This window comes from Guyanagaster necrorhizus (assembly GCF_019112545.1).
Source record: "Guyanagaster necrorhizus MCA 3950 unplaced genomic scaffold BT62scaffold_3, whole genome shotgun sequence".
In the NCBI taxonomy this organism is placed as follows: domain Eukaryota; kingdom Fungi; phylum Basidiomycota; class Agaricomycetes; order Agaricales; family Physalacriaceae; genus Guyanagaster; species Guyanagaster necrorhizus.
The window spans coordinates 664,796-690,566 of record NW_025064882.1 but is presented as its reverse complement, the minus strand read 5'-3'; the positions used below and the strand labels follow the sequence as shown (position 1 = coordinate 690,566).

The following is a 25,771-nucleotide window of genomic DNA, read 5'->3' as shown; positions in this document are numbered from 1 at the left end:
ACATTCCCTCCAACGAGCATGACAGTCCACAGCACAAAGCTCCCTGTTCCTGGTAGGTGCTATCGTTCAGTGAAATTGATCAATGCCTTAAACTCCTTTCGTAAACAGTGTGCAGAACTAGCACTATGTTCCGTCCATGTTATGTCGTATTCGCAGTCTAATCTACCTCTACCCCCGTCGGCTGCGTTCTCGACTTTAATGGCTTTTTCATATGGTTCAATCATTTTCAATTGTACGACCGCTGTGGCTTCGCTTGTCCTTGTCGATAAAACCGGGAGCGTACCTATCTGGGCTGCAAGGCGTAGTCTTGATCCGCCGCACGCTGGCTGGATGCCTGCTAACATCGACATCCTTGATCGTTTCAGTATTGGATCATCCTGGCGGTGGTTTGTTTGGTATTTGTCTGAACGCGGAACGCCTGTCTACTGATTAATGGTGTCTTAGGGATCGTCAACCTCTGCGCTGGCTTTGCATGTCTAGCTGTGCAAGTTTGCATGTTTGTGTGGTTACAAGAGGGTGTCACTGCTGTCAAAGTCGTGTCCCCGGTATTACTAGCCTTCTCTGTCATTCCTTTGGTAACTTTGGCCTTTTCTTCCCTAGTACTATTTGCTTTCCGTTAGGACACAGGGATCTTCGATTAAGTTATGAACGTTTGCTGTCGTATGTATACAGTGTACTAGTACTGGACCAGACCAAACTAATGCCTGCTGAGAAACGGGTTAAACGATATATTTCAACTTTAATAGTTATTTTACTTCATACCATATGTATCCAACTTGACGGAGATGATCAGGCTGAATATTGACGTATTCGAAGCTAGGACTGGGAAATGGATATAAGGTTGAAGTTGCTAGAATCTTGAATCTTGGTTTGCCGCCATGACACAGCCAACAGTCGGACTCGAGCTGTTCAGACCCAAGGCTGGCGTCTAGGTCTTCGAATTGCTCACTTTCCTGCTCGCAATCATTTAGAAAAGTTTGAGTCAATCCTCTGGGTTCTTTCTCTGCGACAGCGTGTCTTCCCGTCTTATATCTCGCCTTGATTTTCCCTCTGCTATTCCGCTTGCTCAGGAAATTATGAGCTTGCATGGTCTAGCCTTCAACTGTATGCAGCATCAGAACACTGTACATGGATATTGTCAAACGAATGGTATAGATCCTCTGTCGCTTTCACCAAGTGGAACTACTGGAAACACGGGCAATGTTTATAGCAAGTCTGCGTACGTCCTTCTCATGTCTAATTATCTCATGAACGACCTAAGGAGACAGCATATGTTTAGGTTCCAGGTTGAAAGATTTGGAGAGTTGCGAGACATGCCACTGTACTGGTAAGTATACTCTTATTAGAGCTAGAGCTCTGTAATGAAGCTGGTCAGTTATGACTCGGTTCGGCCAACCGAAAGTTCGAAGCAAGGATTATGTAATCATTTTGTTTTCGCTCCAGCTCTCTCCAGTTCCCCTTTAACCAGAAACGCTCAAGTATGGCAAAGAAGAAGAACAAGCAGGTAAGATGGTTGCTCTATCTCTATTGTGCCTATATTCATTTACCAAGATTATCCGGCCATGGTGTTGGTACTGTGAGCGAGAATTTGAAGACGAAAAGGGTCAGGACCGATGCTTGAAAGTTTTGCTGGCCTACTGACAAGCCTCCTTGCAGTATTGATGCAACATCAAAAGGCTAAGCATTTCAAATGCAACATGTGCCCTCGAAGACTCAATACTGCGGGAGGATTAGCGGTGCACATTCAGCAGGTACACAAGCTGGAGCCCGAAAAGTGTGTTACAGTGTCTAATCTTATTTCCGTGATCTTAATTCATGACAGCCTGCCTCGAATTGAGAACGCCATACCAGGAAGAGACGGTTATGAAGTGGAGATATTTGGGATGGAAGGCATACCCGCGCCCGACGTGGCTGATTACAAGCGGCGGAAAGAGATTGAGTTGGGCCTCGCTGCTGGCTCTATTTCTCAGCCTCCAGCCAAAAGGCCGAAAACAGAGAACCGTCCGATGTCAGAGGAGGAGTTGAAGGCCGCTCTAGAGGCCCACAAAGCGCTAATGGGTGCTGGATCCAATGAACCGGCCCTCGCCCCAGCAGATTCTAGTTCAGGTGGTGTCTATGGTGCCCCTCCTCAGGCATATGCCGCTGCTCCGACTGCCACCCCTCCCGGACCACCTGTTGCGATGCCTCCCGGACCCCCTCCATTTTTGCCGCCCGGTGTTCCCGGTATGCTGCCAGGCCAACCACCATATCCCCCGCCCTTCCCGGTGCCCAGCTTTCCTCCGGGGTGAGTACATATGCGCTCATGTTCTGCTTTTACTTACCTATTTTTTTAATCCTGTAGTCCGCCTCCGCCTGGATTCCCTATGCCGCCTTTTGCTCCGGGAATGTTACCAACGGGGATGCCGTCTGGGGTTCCCCCTCCCGGCATTATCAGGCCTCCATTCCCACCCGCACCGACCTTTGTTCCTCAACAGCAGGGATCCGCTTCTCCATTCCCACCGCCACCGCCAACAAATGGATCCATGACCTCAGTAACACCAACTGGTTCTAGTGTCCCTGCTACTCCGCCGCCGCCTACACCGTCGTCTCAACCCCCGTCTACTCCACGCATGCCGGTGCTTCCCGTTCCTGCTCTCAAACAAGTATTACCGTCGTTCAAGAAGGAGACCGATCTGAAGTTCCAAGACCCTAATTTCTCACCTGCAAGTGATAGTTTTTGTCTCGACTGATTCCAGTTGATGATCCGTTGTTTATAGGATGAGCTACGCGCATACAATCCGAAGTACTGCATTGCTAAATCTACTGATAAAGCTCAGCAAGGCGAAGAGTCGAGGGGGAAGAAGAGAGCGCGTGCTGAGGATTTCTTATGATGATCGCCTGAAGGAGGACAGGGAGAACATTTGACAGTCCGTCCAACCCTCCCCCCCCAACCACCATTTGCTATGGCTTGTTCCGAGACTCATCTTTTTACTGGTCACAGAAGCGTCAGCAGTGGTACGAGGACTTTTTTGCCTTTCTGTTGTTTACTTTTCTCTGCCTCTTGGTTGCAACTCGAGGTGAGCAATATACTTCATAGCGATATGTGTACGGTTGGTCGTTCCTCTATTTGTTCAATAAAGTTTATAAAGCACCCTGAGCAAAAGGTTCGTGGCATTGTTGTAATCTTGCTAGAGTTGTATGATTTCCACGTAAAAACGTCGTATCTTATCCGATGATCAGTTTGAGATGAAACCAGATGACAATCTGGAGAGACAAATAAATGTACAATTGTGGTGCGGAACTTGTCATTGTCCTCGAGGCATCTGAAGACCACATGAAAAGTTAAGCAGCTCCAGAAACTTGAAGAAAATTGTACAGCCACAAGTCGTGATGAACTGAAGACCAATTGCTGGAACGACCATGACAATCATATTTTCCCAAGCAATGCGATGAAGAAAGACTCTGCTTATCAGATATATGGACGATATGTTTTCCGTTTGGCTGGGGTGGACCTGGGACTCGGAACGCACGGCGTGACCATTACAGCTGCCAGTATTTTACTGTGCCGACGACAGCCGGTGATGCCAGAATGACTTTAGCCAAGGCCAAGGCGGCGTCCTTTTCGTGTCCGTGCGCCTTGTGAAGGCAAACTTGTTTGACTTGGTATCCCTTTTACTTTCCCTTTCAAGTAACTCACGGTTTCTTTGACGGGCTTACCCTTCCTGCTCCATCAACATTCTCCGCTTTCCTTACGACATCTGTATCTCGACCGTGACGCTGCCACTGCTGCTCTTTCCGTTTTACCACCATGTCCGATTCTTATAATTCTGGCCAGCCCTGGAATTATCCTCGCTATGGACATGTTCAGTTGGAACATGAATACGCTTTATCGGCCTCCGACGCTTCCCAAAAGTCTTACGATGCGATCCAGCCTCAGCAGAACCGCAACCTCTCTAGCTCGTATGCACCCAATACATCTTTTAGTCAGTCGTACGTCTCTGGACCGCAGTCAGAACGAATGTCATCCTACTCAAATGATGGGCAGCACTCTAGGACTGATGCTGGCCTCTACGTTCCAGATGCAATGTACGGCTCATCGCAGCAGAGTCGTTTTGCCAATGCCTTTCCTTCCAACTCTTCTCTCGGTCCGGATTCCAATTTCACTATGTTCAATGGCGCATATACTCTCCCGCCTGCCGGTTCCATCTCCCCAAATCCAAGCTCCGTTACTTCTGGACGAATAGCCGCCCCCCCCGTTTTGTCTACTTCTCCCGCTCCGATGCAGCGTACGTTCTCGGCGGAACCCGCTCCGCAGCTGTACTTTCAGCATCCTTCTATCCCCGCCAGTAGCACATCGGCTTTGTCCCAACAACCCAAAGCCAAAAGACAGCGTCTTCCTGATGGCGGAGCTGAGGAGGACGATGAGGTTACGGGCGAGAATAAGGACGATATTAAGGCGAAGCCGTGAGTCGTCCACAAAAATGGCTTCAACACTTCTTCTTACCCAGCCATAGCCGCGCTTGCGCCCGATGCAAAAATCTCAAAGTTAGGTGCGAATTCAAGACGGACACGGATCCATGCAAACGCTGCTTGAATGGCGGACATGAATGTGTAATTCCTGGCAAGAAGAAGAGACGTGTTCCACCGTGAGTAATTCGCGGGTTTTACACACTTCCACGACTAAACTTTGTGACAGGAAACGTGAACATTTGATGAATGAAATTCGCGAGCAGGCCGAGCATATCCAGAGGCTCATGGCTCAGCTCGATGAATCTAATAAGAAACTCAAAGCAACCCCCGTCTCGTCAAGGTCTGATACCATCTCGTCGCATAGCCCGTCCCCTTCCTTGCATTCTCCTGTACTTTCACCGTCCTCGACCCATGCCTCATCATACTTTACCTCTGACGCACCTCCGGATTCCAATCTTAACGTCGACACAGAAGCAAATAAAAAGATTGAGGCTTGGATAGCCCAAGCCCGATCTAGCTTCGCAGAATTCGAAGGATTCATTGGTATTGGACTGCCTAAGAGTTTCGTCGTGGACCACGATCCTGAAGAGGATGTCAATCGTGATGATGAGGGCGGTTACGAGTTTGCTATCGTAGACTCTGATGCGGAAGGATGGACTCCGGAGGCTATCGAAAGTCGCAAAAAGGATTTACGCCGACGCTCGTCGGGGTCGAGTGTCGATAGTAATGCCACTCGAGCAAGCACTGGAACTCGGAAGAAGGACTCTGGTGATAAGTTGGCAACCTTGCCTAGTGAAGCGGTGCCCTTTGGGTTGATGGCTGATTTAAGTCTCAAAAAAAACCGACATAGAGGTAGCAGCGTGGAGGCCGAAGAACATGGAGGTGATAAGGCGAATGTAGGAGTGGCCAATGATGAGTTCTTCACCAGTCAGTGTTTGCTGTTCCATAGATCTTCCTACGCTTACTATTTCGCTAGGACCTGGATCTATCGCACGGAGTACTCAGGCCAGTCAAGGCATCGAGGCTCCTCATATTCTGACTCGTGGTATAATCACACCTCTTGAAGCAGAAAAACTCTTTTCCATGTACGTCGGTTTCGGTCAGTATCTAGTTTGGTCCTCATCTTCGTATAGTTTCTTCGAACGAATGAATCTGTCCTTATCTCTTGTCGACCCAGTGTTGTATACGGCTCAGCGGACGTGTCTACGAAGTCCTTTTATGTTTACTGTTAGTGAGTAGTTGTATACCTTCGAGGTCTGGGAATTATGCACTTATTTCTCTTAGTATGTGCTATTTCTTCCCGGTATTACACCGAACGTCCCGACCTATATCCTCAAGCCATGCATTTTGCTCAGCTAGCGGCGGGAACTGCCTTGATAGGCGGTCCGAAAAATATCGAAATGTGTATCGGCTATATACTACTGAGTTTGTACCCCGTCCCATCCAGGAGATGGGAGGATCAAAGGGGTTGGCTGTATCTTGGCCTTGCTATTAGGTGTGTGCGTTTGACGTCGTCCTTTCGGCTTACTGAGGACGATTACGTAGAATCGCCACCGACCTGAACCTCCATCTTCCGAACACTGCGAAACCGTTAAATGAGAACCACGCCCGAGAAATGCTTAATCGCACCCGGGTGTGGCTCAATTGCTTTAACTTGGACCGATCAACCGGCTCTCAATATGGAAAGGCGCCAATCATCAGCAACATGGACTACACTGCCAACCATTCGGAGAACTGGTGGAAGAGTTCAGTCTATAACCTGAAAAACTTCGATATTCACCTTAGTTGTTATAACGCCGACCTCAGGGTAATGGGCAGGTTCCTTGCGCGTATTTACAATGATCCCAATCACCCAACTGGTCTGAACAAGGTCCGTTTGTTTGGTGTTTCATTCTTTGGATGACAATGACGTATGTACACAGGAGGTTGATATCGCTCTTGTCGCTACGGAAACGGACGAAGAACTTAAGGAGCTCAAAGAGAAGTGGATGGCGTTACTGAACCAGACCGATCTTTCCGACCCTCAAAATTATTTCCGTATCGGACTGCTCAAGCTGGCCTTCAGTTACGCCAGATTAGTCGCACTGTCCTTTGGGTTTCAGCATGTCTTCAGCAAGAAATACGACGTTGAAAACCCTTTTTTGATCCGTGTACGTCCACTCATGTCTTTGCATTGACTGACATTGATTGTCGAATGTAAAGTGCCTTACTGCGGCTTGTGATGTTGTTGACGTGATGGTGAATGAATTGGGTCGGACCGAACAGAGTGGGCACTTTCTCTCTGGTCCGGTCATGTTGCTAATTATAAGCCAGGAATATATCTTCGTCATGGACCGGAAGCGCAGAAGGTCTTCACAACATTTGCGGCAGCCTTTCTAGTAAAAGTATGACATACCTTCCGCCTTCAGTGGAGCTGTCGTTGAAGTCTTCTCCATTTTATCAGCTTCTCCAACCGAAATTCGCACCTTACTTGTCCGCCGACCAATGCGAACTTATACGGGGCCGGGTTCAAAACGTTATCGACTTATTTGGTTCGCCGGAGGTTGCAATTGATGACCGTCATGGACCTAAGCTGTACTCCCGTTTCTTGAAAGGTCTTCTTGCAATGGTTGTTGATAATCGCGGCAAGATCCGCCGGCCCAAATCATCGTCTTCGATGCCCACGGCGGATAACGCGAGTCGTTCTTCATCTGTCTTTCCTGCTTCGCCTGCGACGACAACTCATTCGCTTTCCCCTCCTCCTTCGCAAGCGGCCATGTCATTTGAACAATTCGCTCCTCCTGGCGGTGTTGCGGACCCGTTTGCCCCAACAGGTCTTCCAGTCGAACAAATGGATACAATGCAAGGGTTGCTTGCTCCAGATGCCGAGTATTTCACACCGCCTCTTCCGTTTGATAACGACATTTTGCAGAGTATGCAATCCCTTACCGATCCTTCTGTTTGGCAGGACATCGCCTTACCTGGTACGTGTTAATCAAGTGCAAATTGTCTCCGAATCTCATCCATTTTACACATGCAGGTTTTGACTGGATGTCAAACTTTCGCGACACCAACTTCTCCTCGGTTCACACGCACCTCCATTAGCAACAAAAATTAGATTCATAGGGTCAGATTTGAATATGGTCTTGGTCTGTATTATCGTTTTCTTCCTGTTGTACTATGCATTTTGTACATCTATCGAATCACAGCTTACATTAACTCGGATACAAAGAATAATTGAAATCCAAGTGAAGATAGGTAAAAGAATGTTCTGTTTACAGTCGAGCATCCTGAGGCATGGCTCGTAACGCCTGCCTTACACCAAGATCACTTAATACATCTTCAGCACCACCGAGAAGCGCATCAAATGGCACCGTGCGATGATACTAACAGTTAACATCAGCCTGACGTGACTAATGCAACACTTGCTACTCACATGCTCCACAAATCGACCCATGCCTACATATGACGATGAGCGAAGGAGGACAGCTAATTGAGTGGCACATACCAGTTTTCGTAATTCCACGACCGCCGAAAATCTGTACAGCGTCTCTTGCAGTTTCCTGAGCGCAAGCAGTGGAATAACTCTTCAAAAAGGCAATTTGCCTGACGCGCAGAACAGTCAATTCAATGCTAGCAGTTGTATGAATGACCCTACCCGGCGAGTTTACTGGCTTGTTGTTTGTAAGACTGCGCATTCGTCAGTTCGACAGATATCTCTGCGTATCAACCCCGATCGCACCATATTGCACATCTGATATGTAATGTTTTCAAGCCAGTTTTGTACACCTGTAGATAGTCAATTGTGAGGAACCTGTTGTGAGCAGTAAATTCTCTTACTCTCCGCTCGCGATATCATGCCGGCCAATTTATGACGTATGACAGCTTGAGAGTGGAGAGGTTTGCCGAACGCTTTGCGCTGTGACGTCCATCTGAAAACAATTAGTTACACGGTCGTTAGCAGAAAAAACCATCTTACTGGAGGCACTCATCAACTAGAGACAAGTTGAGTCAATCAATCGTCTTAACAGTGGCAATATCCATACCTATACTTCTTTGGCTTCTTGCAGAGGAGCAGCACATTACCCACCGCTCATGGTTAAAGTTACTAGAGGGCAACTATCAAGCTCATTGATAGTTAAACAACGGATTGCATACCTGAGTATAACGAAAATTCCGCCGCCCTCCTCGCCAAGGGTGTTTCCAACAGGAACTTTTACGTTGTCGAAAGTAATGAAACCAGTCCCTGCAGAGCTCGAATAACTTGTCTTCACTGGGCGAGTCTCAACGCCTTCTCCTCTCTCTACGAGAATGACGGTGAGGCCATCTTCAGTTTTACAGCCAACAGTGAAATAGTCGGCAAAACTATTGAACGTTTCAGATGCTTGCAAGACCTTGCAAAGCGTTGGCTTACGTCGCATTCGTTATCCATTTCTTCGTGCCTGGGATGGCATGAATATAATTCAGTGAAAGAGAGAGGACCAGTAAGTACCGTTGATGATCCAATGCTTTCCGTCCTCAGTTTTCACTGCGGTAGTTTGTAAGCCCATAACGTCGCTGCCGGCCTGAGCTTCTGATATCGCGAGACAGATGAATTTTTTGGCAGCGAATACCTCCGGAACGATCTTTGCCTTCAACTCCTCGCTTCCGAAATTGAGCACAGGAGGTAACCCGATGACCTTTCCACCAAGGAGACCTGGATAGAGCGGTTAATATGAGAAATATATGACATTTGTGAGTGCACCATCTCCAAATCCTCGGGCGTTGCAGCGTGCTAACTCTTGAGTAATAATCAACTGCAGGGAGAATTAGACTCATATTAAGGATAGTCGGCCGACCGTAGAACTGACTTCATGGAAGTAATCAAACTCCTCGGGTTTCACGAGACCGTTCATTAGCTTCAGTCCCTTCAAATGCTTCCCTGGTCCCATTCTCATAGCGTGCATATTCAGCTCACTAAGAAACACGATCAGTTTGAGCAGATGGCATGACTAATGTTATCGTACGCCATCTTATCGAACAAGCTCTGCGATGGTCGCTTGCCATCCTCTTCATGGATCTGGTGCGTATGCTTGAATCAATACACAAATGCATGCTCTTAGGTCGAATGACGTGCCTCAGCATCAGGAGTCACAAATTCATCTGTGAATCTGCGCATCGCAGACTGCAACTGTCTGTGGTTCTGTGGAGAAGTGAGACGAGCAAATCTATAATGTAGAAACAGCGTACCTCCGAAAAGTATGGATTGAAGTAACCAGGTGTTAGCCATGTTGGCTCTCCATATGGCACCTTGCTAAGTTCGCCGACGGCACGAGGATGGATAGAAGGCTCTTCTCCCTCAATAATGCCAATCTGCAACCGCTGATATTGAGGCTTTTGTAAAACCTCATGACGATGAAGACCATAGAACGCTTCGGTGGCATCTTGTCCCGCTGCAATTGACATTAAGGGGGCAACGAGACGCTACGCGTAGCTCACATACCAACTTCCGCGTCAAAAAGAACAGCAGCGCCCCCGGGATGCATATCCTTAAAGCGCGATACATCAAAAACTTTGGTGTCAATGACTATCCACTTGAGATGCAATGTCAGTCCCTACTCTTTTTAGGAGAATATCGACGCACCAAATCGCCATCTTTGTTATGCTAAACTACGCGTTATCAATACGTCCAGCGCTGGATAAACTGAGACGGACCTTGGCGACTTCTTCTCTGGAGAGCTGCTTGATTTGCTTGGTGGCCATGGTGGAAATGGAGGTGTGGGCGGAAAGGGAGGAGGTGGCGATGATACAAGCACGGACACTTTATATTGATCACGGCACTTGGACTCGGAGAGCGGGAACGGTTTGCATGTGATTTCGCCGACCCAACGTCTCCTCGTGCTAACTGCATCCGGACGTCTAATACCCGGATGAGGATGGTACAAACCTAATAGCGGCCGCTTCATTATATACTCACGGAACTCGTATCTAGGACACAGAACCCGAGTTTAACTTTCACAAATCATACATAAGTATTCAAAGCTACAGTTTATGCTTTATTATTGGCTCTTCAATTGCTCCATCAAGTAACAGCTGCTGCCACATACTATCGGAAACGCCCATCTCTCTCAGAATGTCGCTGCTATGCTTGCCCGGCGTCAAAATGTCACCGTTAAGCGACGGTTTTTGCTCAAGCGACGCAACTCGTGGATGAGGTTGTGGAATCAACGAACCGGAGGCATCTAATTTACCGGCTTCATACAGTGTCAATACTGGAACCGTGCATGCGTCCGTCCCTAAATTCAAGATTCAGAGTGAGTACTATACCTACTGCCAATAGTCAGAGCAATCACTGACCATGAAATCTCGCTGTCCAGTACTGCCTTGTTTCACTAAGAAAGCCTTGTTCAAGGAAGTGCTTTAATTTCGGCCATTCCTCTCGATTATGCTGAATTTCGGTGGTAGGAACCCAGCCATCCAGTTGAACGTAAAAGCTCTTCGGAAGTGATTTCATGAAGATTTCCAAGAAGGTTTGAAAGAATTGAGGCTCAAGGCATCCAACAGACATCCATCCACCATCTTTACATGCATATACACCATAAAAGGGTGCACCACCGTCTAAAATGTTCGTCCCTCGTGGACCACCAAAGAACCCCACTCGAGCCATGGAAAGTAGGAGGGGAAACGATGATAGATATCGAACGCCAGAGACCTAGAAAGTAAGATAAAACGGACATAGAACCCAAGAGTCATAGTGTACCATGTCCGTGTCTACAACTTGGCCAAGTCCTGATTTACTGCGCTCGATAAGGGCTAGAAGAATCCCTAATGCACAAGTAAGGCCTCCCCCGGCAAAGTCGGCGAGGATATTGAGAGGAAATTCTGGTTTTTCAGGTGTTCCGGGTAGTATCTGTTTATAATTCATATGTCAGTATGTATGAGAACGAGTATGATAGGCCGACCGATAAAATTCCGCTGAGAGCTAGATAATTAATGTCATGGCCTAAGAAAGCATTAGTAGAAAGAGTGATGGTTAGGTATCCCATGGGAACATATACCAGCCATATCCTTGTGCGGACCTAGATGACGAGTCGGTACTGCGATACACCCCATGGAAGAAGTTTTAAGTACCAGACCTCGAAAACCTGAAAAGAAATTTGAAAACTGGATATCATGACACGACATCGCCAACTCACCCAACAATGCGAGCATATATTAGCCTGTTATTCAATCCCTCCCGTGCTACAAACACCTCCGGACCCAATCCCAGCTTCTCCATTACCCCAGGACGAAATGGATCGATGAGGACATCCGCTGAGGCAATTAAGTTCTTTGCAACATTTCTCCCGCTAGCAGTTTTCAGGTTAACAGCAAGCGAGCGCTTCCCTCTGCACAGAACATCATTAGATACCGAAGAACACTTGTCAATGCGTATGACATCGGCGCCGTTGTCAGCTAAGACGAGACCGGCAAAAGGTGCGGGAGCAAGACCCGCGAACTTGGACGACGGTTTGTGAGACGTGTTTGAGAGCTATAACAAAATTGTTTACTTCAATCACTCTTAGACCTGAAAGCGACATTTGCACAATTTGCAGTAACCGCAACCAAATGTCGATAATTGCTGAACTTGCAAAACAAACGGATGAGCATGGCCTGAACGATAGATGAGGCAGCGTAATAACGACTCACAAGTCTTTGTTACTCAGTGCTACAGTCTTCAGTCGACGCCTCTGGTAGATCCTCCCGTTACGAGGATGGGAAACATCAAAGTTTGTCGATGTTAGAACGAGGCTGAAATGACCGGAACGGGACACTGTCCGAGTGCGACCAGTTCGGGTAGGGGAATTATGGATGATTAAGGACAAGAATTCAGTGTATGTAGTAGAGACGAGAATGTTGATTTCTTGGGGAAAAGGGACGTTCCCTGGTTGGCTGCCGAGAATCCGAAAAGAAAACAACACAGAGCTTTACTTAAATTGGCTGCGAATTAAACAGTTATTTATAATGCCTATTATTTATCTGAAATTTGTAACTTTGTGTTCATCCTTCCGTGCCGGGGAGGCTCTGAATTTTTCTAGATGGCCGGTTCACCGAGATGCCGGTTACTCAGTAAGTGTGCTGTCATCATGTTTATTCCCGCTTGGGGGAAAACAGTCTAATATCTCTGTGTGTGCAGATACAATTAGTAAATTACAAAGACAATGTATAAGATACTGGAGGTATAGGTACTTTTTAGTGTATGCCCGGACAACCGGACTTCTCATTTCAGCCTCGCCCAAGACGGATATCGGGCATTGCCAGCCGACCGCCGGGGCGGCAACACCCGTATACTGTAACTTGAACCAACTACCACTAAGTAGCCGACGACGTCCCATTAAACTTTGATACCAATGCCTTGAACCATGGCGCACGCGCAGACTTTCTTGCCATCCCTGGGACGGAACTGCCAACCGCTGAGGCTGGCTGCAAAACAAGGGTCTGATAGCCATCTGGTCAGATAGCTTGAACACCACAGAAAGAAATGGACAGACAGATGTTCTGTTGGCGACTGTATTGGAGAGACTCTCGGTGCTTGATGAAACATGGGGTACCGGCATTGTAATAGGGATCCGGGTAGAAGAATTAGAAGACTGCTCACCGGGTGCTTCGACTATCCAACATATCCCTGACTCATCTCTGAAAGACCTGTGCACACCCTCTGTAGTAGTGCGTACCACTCACTGGTCTTCATTACGGACCCTGAATTCGATCGCAAGGGTTTTCTGATGATTTCGGCATTGGCAAGAGAGATATCCTTGAATATCTCAGCCGGTTTGTGATGGCCTCCAACGGTATCTGAAAAACGACAGTTAGCGTGCTATAGATAAGACAATAAAATTCATGACCTTTCAAGATGAAACTCCCATTTACATTCCAGATATTACCAAAGGACCTCCGTACTGTAACGGCGCGGAGCAGGATAGTATCAGGCAGACAGTACAACACCAGGTAATTTACTCCTTGTGGGATGTCTAGGTCGGAAAGGACGCTGTGGAAAGGAAGGAATCTCTTTGCCAAGCTTTCGACTCCTTGGAGGGTTTGGGGCAATAACCGATCGTAGAAATGGGGATTGTCTCGTAATTGAGGACTACTGATATCCAATCTCATCGACAGCAGGACGATATCTAAGGTATCGTTTGCTCTGCAACCGACGACTGACCACCCATGGACCTTGGGATCAGTTGCCGCCTTGGATATCTTACTAGTCAATGCTACGAACCTTCGATTATCTGTTGGTCAGATTCATTTTGAATATCATCCTTCCGCACTCTGATGTCAACCTTGATACGAGGGGTTTTATCAACTGAGGAACGCTTCTGAAGAATCCTTCAGGCGAAAGGCAGTTGCTCGCGCATGAAGTGTCTCTTACCAAATGTTTCTTGACGAACGACGAACATTGAGTATGAACATAGTCATCTTTTTCTATTGCTTCTACCATACGTTATTCGATGCCGCGAAGCTGCAGGATACCAAATTAATACCTTGTATAAAAACCAGCCATACTCACACACTCAAGCTTAAGTTGTTCGTTTGCCTTCAAGATAGCTTTTACAGCTTTCCTGCATTTTTGGGAGACTTCCAATTGCTTCGCTCCTTGCTTACCTACGTCCAGCGCCCTCTGTGCCTGACGTATAACCCTAAATTGGGGCGTAAGAATGTGAGTGGCTTATTTGAATGGGGATCATCTATGACAGCAGATCCCGCGGATATCTGATGATGTTTGAAACAGACGATTTCACTGGACTGAGAAAGATGAGCGCGACTGGTGTAAGCAGCACTGCGTCGAAAATTTTTGTTTACGCGGCCGGAGGCACTCCGAGGGAGAGAGGCGATGGAAGAGACTTGTCTCCTAAAGGGTTTTTGGCAAAGCTGACCCAGCGACGAAGTCTCTGCATGCCGGTTTCCGGTAGAGGAAAAGCGAAAACTTCTCACGAAAACCTGATCGTTTCATAAAACACGAGCACCATACAGCGCATTAGGTTTTCCTCATCGGAGTGAAATCCAGGTGATGTTCATCGTGAAATGGTGTGCTTCGTAAATGTTTTACGTTACTTGCCCGTTCAAATTACTCCCTTTTGTAGAACAATATCCATTCCACCTGTCCTGGCTTTCCAAGACGCGTGTGTGACATCCCTGCCATGGTTCCGTTGTGGAAAGGAGTATGCTATCTCTGTGAAGCGTTGGACTTTCATTTGGCTCAAATTTGAATTTTCGAACACGAATTGATTGTACAGCGCCTTTTGACCCTTTACGCATGCAATTACTTCTGTTAGTCACAAGCATATCCTTCGAGTGCGCTTTCCACTTGTTGATAAAAGGCTGGCTCTGTGCTTCCTCAGACTTTGCTCTACGGATCTGTCTTTTCCACAATGTCTCTCTACGACCATCTGACGAAGCTCAATAACGTCGCTTTCCCTGCTATAGACGTGATCAAATCCCTCATTGATATTCTAGCTCACGAACTATGTGCTTCCTACCTTTGACAAAGTTCCCATACCTTTTGCACCTTGATCTCGAGGTCTCGGGACTTATGTGACCATATCGATTTCCTCATCCAAAAATCCATCACTGAAGATAGCTGGACCAGCTACGATGAATACACCGTTATGATCGAACCTCTCGAAGAGTATGCATTTGTATCATGATTACTATCGAATCATTTTGATAAAGCGCACAGCCTTTTTTTATCTATTTCCGAGGTTACCGACACCTCTTGTGTTGAACCTTGATAGATACAGTTGAAATAAGCGAGTGGGTGGAGGGTGCAGTTTTTTGGGATATTGACCGCCAGAAAATCAAAGACTCCCTATCCTCTGTCTGCTCCAAGAAAGCATCCCAAGTACGTACATGTGCAATTGTTCCTCAAGTTTTAGCCTCTCATGTATCTACAGTCACTGGCGCAAACCGTCACGGCGGAAGATGTTGCACAAGCGGCGAGGCATGACGATAACGCGTTCATGGATAACCTGGTTTGAGCATTGGAACGCCGTCTGGCGGGGAACCAGGCCAAGTTCTCTGCTGGCGGGTACACTCAGCTTGTTTCGATTCAAAGGGAGCTACAAGTAATTCCGTCCAAGTTCCAGAGCTGCCAGTTAGACGTATGTAGTCATCACGCCTGCTTGCTGAGATGTCAGTATTGAAATCGCCTTTGTCTTAGGAACTCATCGTTATTGCAATCAAATCCGCTATTCCTGTCAATGGTTTGACCGAGGTTACCATCAATACGTCCGTGACTCGGATTCGTGAGCGTCTTGGATCTCCTGCGGTGACTTCCAAAGCACACGAGTATGTTTTATTACTGCTGTAATTCCTGAATCGATTTCTAACAAATCGGGTAGGCTAATGAAATACATATCTGTCAATTTCGACCAATCGCATCTATCTGTAATGCAGGAGAAGTATACCAATGTCCTTCTTCTCAGTGAAAGTCTCGGTGAAGGTATATTGTCGCGTTACGACAATGACTGCGATTAAACAAAATTCGGTGCAGACCCTCCCCAAGACACTGGGATTCCCAAGAGCTATCTGGAAAAATCAGACCACCCTACTACCTCCAGACCCTGATCTTGGTGCAGCATTGTAATACGTTAATTAACCATTACCGCACGACGAAGCCGAAGCTATAACGAAAGCCTGTAGACGAATCTGTGCATATTTTTCTCATACTTATATTTGCCTCTAATGCGTATATCAACTGCAGTGCCCTTTCAGCTACTATAACCGCCCTGCGAGGTGCCGCGAAGCTGGGAAGCCAGGTATCAGGTGGGTCAACCTTCGATTTTGGATCTATGCAGTCCAGCGATGTCACGAGCTTCTACCAAACCGCAACAACCACGATCTGGTCTTCTTGTGGCTCTTACAAGGTGCGCACTTTTCTCACTTATTTTCAGAATGTAGCCTTTATCGGTGTATTTGTAGATCGAATTTGATCCTTCTCAGATGCACACCGCGAAAGAAAATGATACGAAACGATTGCAGGCATGGAAGGACAGGATGAAGGTTCGCTAATTTCAAAATCCTGTATCATACTCAAATAACTTTGGCTTCTGCAGGCTAGGGACCGAAATGAAAGGGGAGCACAAGTCAGTTTCGTCATCAAATTCAAGGATGCATCGGGAAGGAGCCTATTAGCCGATTTTCCCAATCTCACAAGTCAGTCTTACGTCCGCTTTTTCCAAATCACGTCCACTGATTCGTTTGCCCAGTATCCGTCCCATTCAACGACATCGTTGGATGTTATCCTGTGGGAAATAGCATCTCGCATGGCGCCTAGCTTGCGCGACCGCGTTTGCGGCAGCTCCCACTTCGAAACCGTTTCTCCTCGAGAGGTTCTGGCATTGTCCGATCTTGCGTCCAAAGTCGGACAACGCATCTTGCAGCTTACTTTGGACGCCTGATCAAATTATTGAGACGGCCACCTTGCTTCTTTTGCTCTGGTGTTGTTTTCGCGTTCCCTCACTTCTGACACATTCATCATAGGCCTTTTGATCATTCATTTTTTTGGTTTTTTCCGGAGCACCTTTACAGTATACGTCTGTTCTTCACACGGTTGTATGTTTGAATTTCGCACCAATCGATTCTACAATCCTAAGTGCATTGCATGTTGTCCAATTTTCGTCGCAGTCAACGCGATATCTGTGGAACTAGATTGGTAGGCAGCAAAACACGACACGGTCCAGGCAGAACCTGAGTCCTCCTCTGAAGGTGTATACTTACAAACTGCGTCTTATCTGGTAAGTGAAGGACTCCGTTTCGAAAGATTATACCGCTATTTGCCACCCTTCGTTGGTGAAGAGATAATATGATAGGAAGAGAACTGAAGGTGAAACGTAAGGAATGGCCGTTAGTGGCAAGAAAATACCCTTATCCGGTGCTGGCCAATTACTATAATATGAGGTTATAGATGTACCGAACATTCCTATGTATCGAGAATCAAGACACATTGGACGTATACTAACTATGCCATCGAATCACTTGAAGGACTGGTGCCAGCGCCATTTTTCAGGGAGTTGGGTAACAGCCTAAACATAGGCAGAACTGCAAAGGTGGTAGCTACGGTCACGGTTACCTTTACGGTCATTGTTTAGGAGATGCAAGCGAATACGATAACTTAAGAAAATAACCAACATATACCTAAAATTAGTGAAATGATCCCTGAAGAGCAAGAGTCCAATGCCATCGCGTCCAGGTCCAAGTCTTCTTCACCCCATAATGGACACCGAGCTGGGGTCCCGGGAGTGGCTCGAGTCTATTGCGCCAATCATCGGCAAACACCGTTTTGTCTTGTCCCAACAAAAACTTTTGTCGGTCGACCGCCGCGCTAGAATGGCGACATTCTCACCTTCTCCAGCTCCGCGTCGCTCAGCACGTCTCCGCCAAGCACCTATGTCTCCGGGAAACACAAAATTTCCCGTGAATAACAGCCGACTGGGCACGCCGATCAACGCGTCGGACACTGGCTCTTTTATCAACGATTCGCGCACCTCTGTAGATTCTGCCATGGATATCGACGAAGGAAACTCCCTGTCTTCAGACAGAACTACAGTAAGGTCCACCGGCGTCGCTTACCTAGCCAAGTCTGAGCAGCTTGCCGTGTCATTCTATGCCAATTTACCAGTCGAAGTGGTGATGGTGCTGAAGCAGGCAGGTGTGCTCTTTCTTCAACCATTTATTTGGAAGGATTTTTATTCCTACACTAGATTTTTACGGTGGCGAATATACTGGTGGAATTGACACCTTGACCGGGTTTGCTCTGGTGGCTTCGAGTCAGACGTGCTATGTGTGGCAACATTCACAGGTGCACCAGTCGCGTTTTATTTGCTTCGCCTCGTAACTTATCTTTGCAGGCCATCAGGGGAACTCCCACATGTTACATCTTTCGTTGTCCCCAAGATCCCAACCAGACATCTCCACCTTTCTACGGCCTCATTCCTTACAGTAGCTATGGCACCTCGCGTGAACCCGGCCTTATCCTTATGTCACCTTCTGGAGAAATACGAATGTGGGATAGTATCGGCATTGGTCTTGCAGGCGGAGACCACTTTTCGTCCATTACGCTCAGCCTCTCCCCGGATGAGTTGGTCACAAATTTAATTCGCGTTGACGTGAGACCTTCTTTTATCGACTACAGCAACAGTTCACTTAATAGAGTTATCACTAGCCCCAAACCTATATTGCCTCGACCACCTCTGGTGTTCTTTTTCGACTCATGTTGACATCCTCTGGGGGGAACCTCCATTTGACGTCTCACGCATTCGCGCGTCCTACATCTTCTCTGTCGCTCACCCGCCTTTATTCTTCTTTTTTCGCATCTTCTGGATCTAAAGCGCCTCTAGTGTCTGAACCTGGGAATATCAGTGCCCTCGCCCTTGGTCGCGCAACCGTTGACGGAGGAGAAGTATGGGCTCTGATCGACACTAGAATCCAGTTATGGGAGCTCAAGGCAGAGGGCTGGGAAGACATTGTTCGTGATGACGAGGTTTCAGAAATTATACGGGCTGCCCTGAGGGACGCTTTTGGAAGTAGTGTGGCACAAGATGATGCCAACATGGATCTGGAATTGTTGGACATTGCCATTGACAGGCAAGTCATTTGATCTGCTCGTATTTGGCTGGGGTTAAACACATTGTCTCAGGCAGGGGAGGCTTGTTGTTTTGCTGTCATATGCCGGCGTTGAGGAGGAGCATGTCTATAAGAACATGGATATGGGTGGAATCAGACGAATTTATTCATTGGTTCATCTTACACTGTCCAACGATGTATTTACTGTGGACAGTGTGAGAGGCGTCCCGTACCAAAGTGTAGGTTTTTTATTATATGCTTATGGACCCTGTGTGATTGATGCTGGAAACGTTGGCAGACCTCATCTTCCAGTGCTCCCATGCATCCTAGACTTCAGCTAATCCTGGACGGGAAACTCGTGGTCATCCAGTTTGGAGATGCAATTGCTCTTTGTGCCACAGGTAACACAGTTCGTATGCCTTGTCGTCTGACGTGGCTAATCGTTCTCTCAGAGTCTGAATACAGAGATAGGTTGGAGCTCAAAGCTAAGGCAGATCGGACGCTGGGTGTTGGTATCACACATTCAGACAGCACTATCCTCATCCTGACGGCGGCAATCATGATGAAAGTTCATATCGATATGGACAAAGTCAAGACTGTAAACTTGCAGTACGTTTATTCAATCTATCTCTTTCCAAAGTAATGAATGCTCATTCGCCTAGGACCGGACCCGTTAACTCGATCAAATCTGTCATGACGCAGGCAGTATTATACGGCTCCCTTCCGAACGTGAGTGGCGACAATCTTATCGGATTTTCTTTCTTCAACTTGCTGCAGAACCCATTGACCTTTACCTTCCCTCCTGATATTGACGAAGAAAGTTTGATGCGAGGTGCCGAACAATTAAGCCAAGCCATATTGCAGTCAGGTAATCCTCCTCTTTCGAGCTCTGGAATTCTCGTTAATGCGTTCATAGATCCTGTTTTGGTACAAAGAAATCATGATCTGAGTGCTCACCTGACTAGCCGCAAGGAACGACTCAGCTTTTTGATACATTTCATCAATGACAATTCTGTCCTCGGAAAGGTCTGCAACGATACCATCTTAGTAGCATTCCATTTATATGCTTGTTTCGAGTACAGATATCCCAGAAAAGTCGGCAAAATCTAGCGGCAGATGCCGAAAAACTGTACGCTTCACATCAGTTATGGGTACAGCACAACGATTTTCTTAGGTTTGTCAATCATGATTCTTAAAGTTAAGTGCCCTGCTCACAAATTAAAAATGTCAACGTTTAATAGTGCGAGTCATCCAAGCCATAGCGTGCTCCATGATACTGTCCTGTCTTACATGAATGATATCCAAGAAGGGCATCACGAAGATGTGATACGGACGTTCTTCCGTATCCACGTAGCTGACATAGGGATACTGATTCAACGGACACCCGACATAACACTAAAGCTCGCACAAGCCACAGGTGGCAATACCGGAGAGTTCATAGCTGAGGCCAATCGTGTTGTATTAGTGAGTTGCTCTTTGTTTTAGTTCTGTTCAGCAGTTGACTGTGACCAGACGGTACTGAGGTCGGCACTTGACTACCGGGAATATAATCAGGGCGTCTACGGCATCGATCTTCCCATGATAAACCCATGGACGAGCGACCCGAACATCATTAATGTCGTCCAGGGACTGTTTGATGCAACAACACGACTAGTTGAATCAGTGACTACAAGTGTAGGGCATGCTGTAACAGACGATGAAACAACAGAACAACTGTCTGAACTCGCTGCCATACTCTTTGCATGTATGCAAGAACGGTTAGATTATTTATCAAGGTCTATCTTATTGAAATATAAAATCGTAATAGGGCCAACTAACCTTAACCTAGGTCCGAAGAAACAGGCATAGAACAGGAGGGTCTGGTACTTCTAAACAATTTCACTCATTTGCGGCCAGAGGTGCTGGAGACCTTGAGTCAGTGTATCCTTTGGAACAAATCCATGTCTTGCTGATCCCTTAAAATAGGAAAAAATGGACACGCAGCAGCCGCATTTGCTCTTGCCGAGAAATATCGTGACTTCACAAGTTTGGCAGCATTATGCCACAGGGAGACTGTTTATCCCCCCGAGCAAAATCCCAATGTGCTCCGAATCCAGAACTATATCGAGTTATACAAAGATGAGTTTGCGACAGAGCTTTACCGATGGTATATCCAGCATGGTAAGAAAGTTTGCCGAGCCAGACCAATGCTGACGATGCGACCATAAGGCGAATTGCGAGTGTTGTTCTCTCTCAGCGAATCCCACACAGGATACATGGACAAGTTCTTCGCTGATAATGCTAATCCGCTGATATCATGGATACATGATTTGGGCCACGGAAGGTACGCCGCAGTGGCTCGCGCACTACTACTCGAGTCAGGCGAAGCTACCAATTTGGCCGCAAAACAGGTAGGATGGAGTCGTTACTTTGTAAAACATAGACTCATTCTTTACCTTTAGCTTATGCTCAGTATTGGCAAATTGTCGCACCTTGCTCATGAACAAGAGACTTTAGCACCCTCCGACGAGGACATTTCAGATGGTTCGTCATTATCATCAAGTGTCAAGAATACAATCAATTAACAGATTTTTGCAGCCTTCCACGATGGCCTTGATTTTGTTAGTGTTCATGAGAGCCTGCTTGAGGAGTTCAATGCTGTGCTTGAGACACTGAAAGGTCGACAGTCTCTTGATAGCCAGACAGACGCTATCATTAAGCAGAAGGCCTCTCGTCTGTCTGATCGGCCAGCATTGACGCGGGTGTGTTGCAAAGCTTTTCCCTCTAAATATACTTTGACCACTGCCATAGGTATTCAAAGATCTTGTTCGGAACGTATTGCAAGGAAAGGTTCTGTCAATTGAGGACGCGGTGGACACATTGTCTCTTAAAGATAACAATGAGACACTTGGTGACTTTGCCATGGCACTCCACCTACTTGCAGGAGTTCAGGTATGTGACGTTTTGTACTGGTTGTCCGAGACTCATAATCTTGACGATAGAATGTTCCTCATGCCCGAAAAACATCTGCCTTCAGAACTGTATGGAGGCGCATATACATTCATGATGAGTATGTTTTTAACAGTACCAAGTCTCGTAAAATTCATTTGGTTTTCAGCTGGAACACCATTCGGCAAACAGCTAATGTTTCCGATAGCGAGCTCAGTGAACGCTTCCGTAGCACGGCTTTGTATACCACGTTTTGTCATATCCTTACACGAACCGATCAACCGGACGGGTACGAGACTATCCCGGATGTGTCGCTGATAATACCGACCGCTGAAGAAGTCTCATCAAGATGGCCGGGTAAGCCGACTGACGAGGTTGAGAGCATCGTGCAGGATTATACGTTCGAGTGCGACACGTTGGGTGATCTAGAGTTGAATGATGTATACTACCGGATACGAGAGCTGGCAGAGCAGGATCTGGAGGAAGCCCACATATGATGGTAAGGGTGTCTTTGTTTTGCTCTTGTTGCCGACAACTTGTAACCTGGTAGACGAACCTTTCAGTACTAGCCATCACAGTGGTTTACTCCCTCTTTACTAGGCCTAACTTAATGAGTTAGTTACATTCGTTAGGCTCATTTCCCTCAGTTCGGAATGACAGCCAAATGCTGCGCACGAATCTCAAGACAATACCCCATTTTATGATTGAGCAACATTGAATCCACGTACCAGCTCGGGCATCACGCTGTTTGATCTGTTTCAGTTCGAACATGAGAATTATCATAAAGCTTCCCTCCGTGTGTCAAGTAAACAGCTGCCCTCATGTCCATACGGTCACAATCAATCGACATCTTCGAGACTTCTCATCCAGTGCTCTCACTCATCTTTCAACCAGACGATCCAACACGCACAGATATTATCGATGGAAATACTGGTCAGCTGTACTACAGCGTGGACACTATCAAACAGCGAAAACATCAGTTAACCCTGGTACGAAGAGCGGCTAGTCCTCTTGACAGTCCGTCGACCATTGGAGAGGAGACCATTATTGCTTCATTCGAATGGCATAGGTACAAGTCAGATATGATATCGTTTGGAGACAACATGCCAACTCCCGCGACAAGCTGGTTGAAGAGAAGCATGAATCCCTTCAATACGTACGTGTTTCGCACGCGTTTTCCAATGGGGAATGCTGATAGCCACCATGTTTTTCAGGACTGTGTCCTTCAAGGACCAAACCTGGAAAGCGTATCAATGGAAGGGAAACTCACCTGGTCTATCCTTGAAAGTTAGCATTGATGCGCCGATTGAATTAGTCGCAACAACTCACGCGTATATAGTTATACTCCAGTAACAACGCATCACCTGTCGCCGAGTTTCACAGACAACACCCCCCCAGCAGCTCTCTACCCCAAGGTTCACCGGCGTCTTTAATGATACATGATCGCGACATTGGTTCAGCGAGGCTTGATCACATCGTGGCTTCTTTCTTGTACCTTGAGAAAATACGCAGAGAGAAGGAGGAAGGAGGACTGCACCACAACGTACAACCTCAGGACAATGGGGGCAGTATGACGTTGAACTTATTAGGAAGGGCTTCAGCACAACGCGAGTAAAAGATTAGCGCTCAATACATTAGAATCTATATTGCAAGTATTGCAGCAGGTCACAACGAGCGACATTACACAGGCTCCCAGAACTTGTCACCTTGTGCACACTGTCTTGCCATTTCGAACTGTATAGGCACTTTAGCAGAGTAAAGTTCCGCTTACGAGAAATAGCCTACCTGCTCGTCTGTCCGGCATATCAAGATCTTCTTGGTCTCTGGGTCACCCCTGCTCACGTCAATGACTACGCCTTCCTTATGATTAGCGTCTTCATTGGCGTCCCCCACTCCAGAATAACCAAGGCATTCTAACTTGGTCTCTATAGCCTTCCTAAGTTCGACGCTCCTCTCTCCGATCCCCCCTGAAGAAACGAGCGCGTCAACCTGGCCTCCAAGCTTCAAGTGATAAGAGCCGATATAGTTCAAGACACGATCTCTGAAGAGATCAAAAGCCAATTGGTCGACAGGAGAACCTTCATTCGAGCGTCTGGTTGTGAGCGCAAAGTCAGTCGTTCCCGTCAGAGATTTCCACCCCGACTTGGAGTTCAAGATGTGTTCGGCCTGTCGATTTCACGCGAACGTTGATACTAATGGGCAATGATCGCACGTTAGAAACGAACCTGAGTAACGTGCAGCTGCGTCGCGACTTTGGGGTCGTGACTTATCCTTCCCGCCTTGTTGGTGTAGTGAAAGATGAGACTGGGATCAATCGCACCGGAACGAGTTGCCCCCGGAAGCCCATTGAGTGGCGTTAAACCCATTGATGTATCATAAGAACACCCCTCTTTCACAGCACACACAGACGCGCCAGACCCAAGATGGAGTATGATCAAATTGAGCGCGGATGGCGGCTAATTGTGAAAATCAGCTTATCTTCGCAACTACGTAAAGTGAGACATGCTTGTTGAGAAATTGCGCGACTGCGCGCAATATGAATGCATCTACTAGTGTGTGAGCACTTAAAAGTAAGGGGAGAACCTCTACGTACAACTGAGACCGTGAAATCCGTATTTCTTTAGACCCCGTTTCTTCGCGATTGCCTGATCAATGGCATAGTTCGCAATATGCGGCGGAATGGAACGATGAAAAGCCGTATCAAAGAACGCGATCGAATTCGTCTTGGGAAGGACGGAAATGCAAGACTTGATAACAGCAAGAGCGGCTCCGTTGTGTCTGTGTAAAACTTGAGATTAGTAAATGAACACGCATTGCGTAAAAATACATACAAGGGTGCCAGGTCAGATAGCTTTCCAATATGATGGTAAGTCCCGTCGCTGATGACGACGGCATCAGTATAGTCTCCGCCATGAACGACACGATGGCAGACTTGGACAATTCTGTCCTTGTCAATGTCCGCTTCACTCTGGAGGGATTCAAGGAAGTGGGCAAAGGCGGATGCATGCTCTGTAATGGTCGGAACTTCCTCGTTCTTGACCCGACACGTCGTGGAGATTTCCAGCGGTTGAAACAAAAACTTGACTGGTGGAGTAGTGATATTGGAGATCGACGAAGTCAGGAGCAACTTGGGTGATTCTGCATTATCACCCACGAGTTCGTAGAGAGATATCTTGAGCGAAGAAGAACCGGCATTAGCAGAAAGGATTAGACCAGTTCTCGAAGCAGGTGTGATATCAACCATGGTTGTTGTGGAACTCGGAGACCGACGTTTCTTTTGATTCACGAAACCGCTCGACCCTAAATGCTTAGAAGTGTCTTGTGGTCACTATACACCACGAAATAAATTGCTGGATGACCGTGGCTTTGGCCTGGACTTAGGAGAAACGAATAGAAAACCCGGTGCAAGAGCTGGTTGGAGGATCCAGGCCAAGTAAGTAAGTAGTAGTCCTAAGTACGGACGCACGTACACAGAGGGCGGAACTTGATGGCACATTGTACCCTGGGGCCGGACCAAAAGTAATGATATCTCAACGTCAGCCCTTGATTAGACTGATCAGTTCATATCTTAATAAGCTTGGTCCTATACAATCCTGGTCAGAGTCAGAGTATAGTACGATTCAGTATGTAACAGGAACTGAGATAGGGAGGAACCGCACCGGAAGCCTTTATTTAATGTTCAAGCAGATATCGATACCTTTACTTGGATCCGTCCACTGTAGGGTCGTTATACAATAAAAGTAGCGGCAATACAGAAAAGTGCAGGAATTATTCTGATTCGCTAACCCGTGGCCAAAGTATCCGGGGTCCCATGGAAGGGCCTCGGCAAATTAGA

General features: G+C 47.0%; 8 protein-coding genes across 8 annotated transcripts; 4 read left to right on the top strand and 4 right to left on the bottom strand.

The window, feature by feature from the left end:
- Positions 1 to 1,381: 1,381 nt before the first annotated feature.
- Positions 1,382 to 2,928, top strand: BT62DRAFT_398252 (uncharacterized protein). The gene is made up of 6 exons (XM_043180783.1): positions 1,382 to 1,504; positions 1,552 to 1,571; positions 1,677 to 1,774; positions 1,823 to 2,284; positions 2,342 to 2,702; positions 2,757 to 2,928. Exons 2-6 carry the CDS (start codon positions 1,563 to 1,565, stop codon positions 2,868 to 2,870), a joined length of 1,044 nt encoding a protein of 347 aa, XP_043044608.1. The 5' UTR covers positions 1,382 to 1,504; positions 1,552 to 1,562; the 3' UTR covers positions 2,871 to 2,928.
- Positions 2,929 to 3,563: 635 nt separating this feature from the next.
- Positions 3,564 to 7,653, top strand: BT62DRAFT_926762 (uncharacterized protein). The gene is made up of 12 exons (XM_043185110.1): positions 3,564 to 4,443; positions 4,494 to 4,625; positions 4,676 to 5,376; positions 5,426 to 5,534; positions 5,583 to 5,680; positions 5,734 to 5,944; positions 5,995 to 6,319; positions 6,372 to 6,599; positions 6,652 to 6,715; positions 6,763 to 6,833; positions 6,893 to 7,412; positions 7,469 to 7,653. Exons 1-12 carry the CDS (start codon positions 3,788 to 3,790, stop codon positions 7,531 to 7,533), a joined length of 3,180 nt encoding a protein of 1,059 aa, XP_043044607.1. The 5' UTR covers positions 3,564 to 3,787; the 3' UTR covers positions 7,534 to 7,653.
- BT62DRAFT_926760 (peroxisomal acyl-CoA-dehydrogenase) lies at positions 7,572 to 10,254 on the bottom strand. The gene is made up of 19 exons (XM_043185109.1): positions 10,123 to 10,254; positions 10,052 to 10,072; positions 9,911 to 10,001; positions 9,658 to 9,860; positions 9,545 to 9,610; positions 9,435 to 9,487; positions 9,279 to 9,384; positions 9,173 to 9,224; positions 8,921 to 9,124; positions 8,843 to 8,870; positions 8,587 to 8,793; positions 8,475 to 8,536; positions 8,408 to 8,423; positions 8,269 to 8,360; positions 8,171 to 8,217; positions 8,087 to 8,118; positions 7,937 to 8,034; positions 7,865 to 7,887; positions 7,572 to 7,814 (listed from the first exon to the last, which is right to left on the bottom strand). Exons 1-19 carry the CDS (start codon positions 10,168 to 10,170, stop codon positions 7,704 to 7,706), a joined length of 1,560 nt encoding a protein of 519 aa, XP_043044606.1. The 5' UTR covers positions 10,171 to 10,254; the 3' UTR covers positions 7,572 to 7,703.
- A 141-nt stretch (positions 10,255 to 10,395) lies between these two features.
- Positions 10,396 to 11,987, bottom strand: BT62DRAFT_941788 (CoA-transferase family III; the record flags this gene model as incomplete). Its single annotated transcript, XM_043187806.1, has 8 exons — positions 10,396 to 10,703; positions 10,765 to 11,119; positions 11,168 to 11,317; positions 11,370 to 11,410; positions 11,466 to 11,486; positions 11,539 to 11,552; positions 11,604 to 11,905; positions 11,958 to 11,987. 8 exons carry the CDS (start codon positions 11,985 to 11,987, stop codon positions 10,450 to 10,452), a joined length of 1,167 nt encoding a protein of 388 aa, XP_043044605.1. The 3' UTR covers positions 10,396 to 10,449.
- An 897-nt stretch (positions 11,988 to 12,884) lies between these two features.
- BT62DRAFT_397918 (uncharacterized protein) lies at positions 12,885 to 14,029 on the bottom strand. Its single transcript, XM_043180782.1, has 5 exons — positions 13,959 to 14,029; positions 13,817 to 13,906; positions 13,667 to 13,763; positions 13,046 to 13,601; position 12,885 (listed from the first exon to the last, which is right to left on the bottom strand). Exons 2-4 carry the CDS (start codon positions 13,883 to 13,885, stop codon positions 13,138 to 13,140), a joined length of 630 nt encoding a protein of 209 aa, XP_043044604.1. The 5' UTR covers positions 13,886 to 13,906; positions 13,959 to 14,029; the 3' UTR covers position 12,885; positions 13,046 to 13,137.
- A 3,917-nt stretch (positions 14,030 to 17,946) lies between these two features.
- BT62DRAFT_882814 (uncharacterized protein) lies at positions 17,947 to 22,433 on the top strand (the record flags this gene model as incomplete). The annotated part of the gene is made up of 21 exons (XM_043182721.1): positions 17,947 to 18,094; positions 18,147 to 18,244; positions 18,294 to 18,551; positions 18,608 to 19,033; positions 19,086 to 19,247; positions 19,307 to 19,409; positions 19,461 to 19,617; positions 19,671 to 19,737; positions 19,786 to 19,876; positions 19,925 to 20,034; positions 20,091 to 20,182; positions 20,250 to 20,472; positions 20,521 to 20,783; positions 20,837 to 20,922; positions 20,974 to 21,168; positions 21,217 to 21,398; positions 21,450 to 21,531; positions 21,586 to 21,749; positions 21,799 to 21,939; positions 21,990 to 22,057; positions 22,106 to 22,433. The coding sequence occupies 21 exons, from the start codon at positions 17,947 to 17,949 to the stop codon at positions 22,431 to 22,433; spliced, it is 3,444 nt and encodes a 1,147-aa protein (XP_043044603.1).
- Positions 22,434 to 22,538: 105 nt separating this feature from the next.
- Positions 22,539 to 23,561, top strand: BT62DRAFT_397564 (uncharacterized protein). Its single transcript, XM_043180780.1, has 3 exons — positions 22,539 to 23,092; positions 23,151 to 23,223; positions 23,276 to 23,561. Exons 1-3 carry the CDS (start codon positions 22,758 to 22,760, stop codon positions 23,549 to 23,551), a joined length of 684 nt encoding a protein of 227 aa, XP_043044602.1. The 5' UTR covers positions 22,539 to 22,757; the 3' UTR covers positions 23,552 to 23,561.
- Positions 23,562 to 23,616: 55 nt separating this feature from the next.
- On the bottom strand, positions 23,617 to 25,180 carry BT62DRAFT_883560 (acetate kinase; the record flags this gene model as incomplete). Its single annotated transcript, XM_043182753.1, has 6 exons — positions 23,617 to 23,670; positions 23,722 to 24,102; positions 24,162 to 24,392; positions 24,439 to 24,482; positions 24,530 to 24,714; positions 24,768 to 25,180. 6 exons carry the CDS (start codon positions 25,178 to 25,180, stop codon positions 23,617 to 23,619), a joined length of 1,308 nt encoding a protein of 435 aa, XP_043044601.1.
- Positions 25,181 to 25,771: the final 591 nt, after the last annotated feature.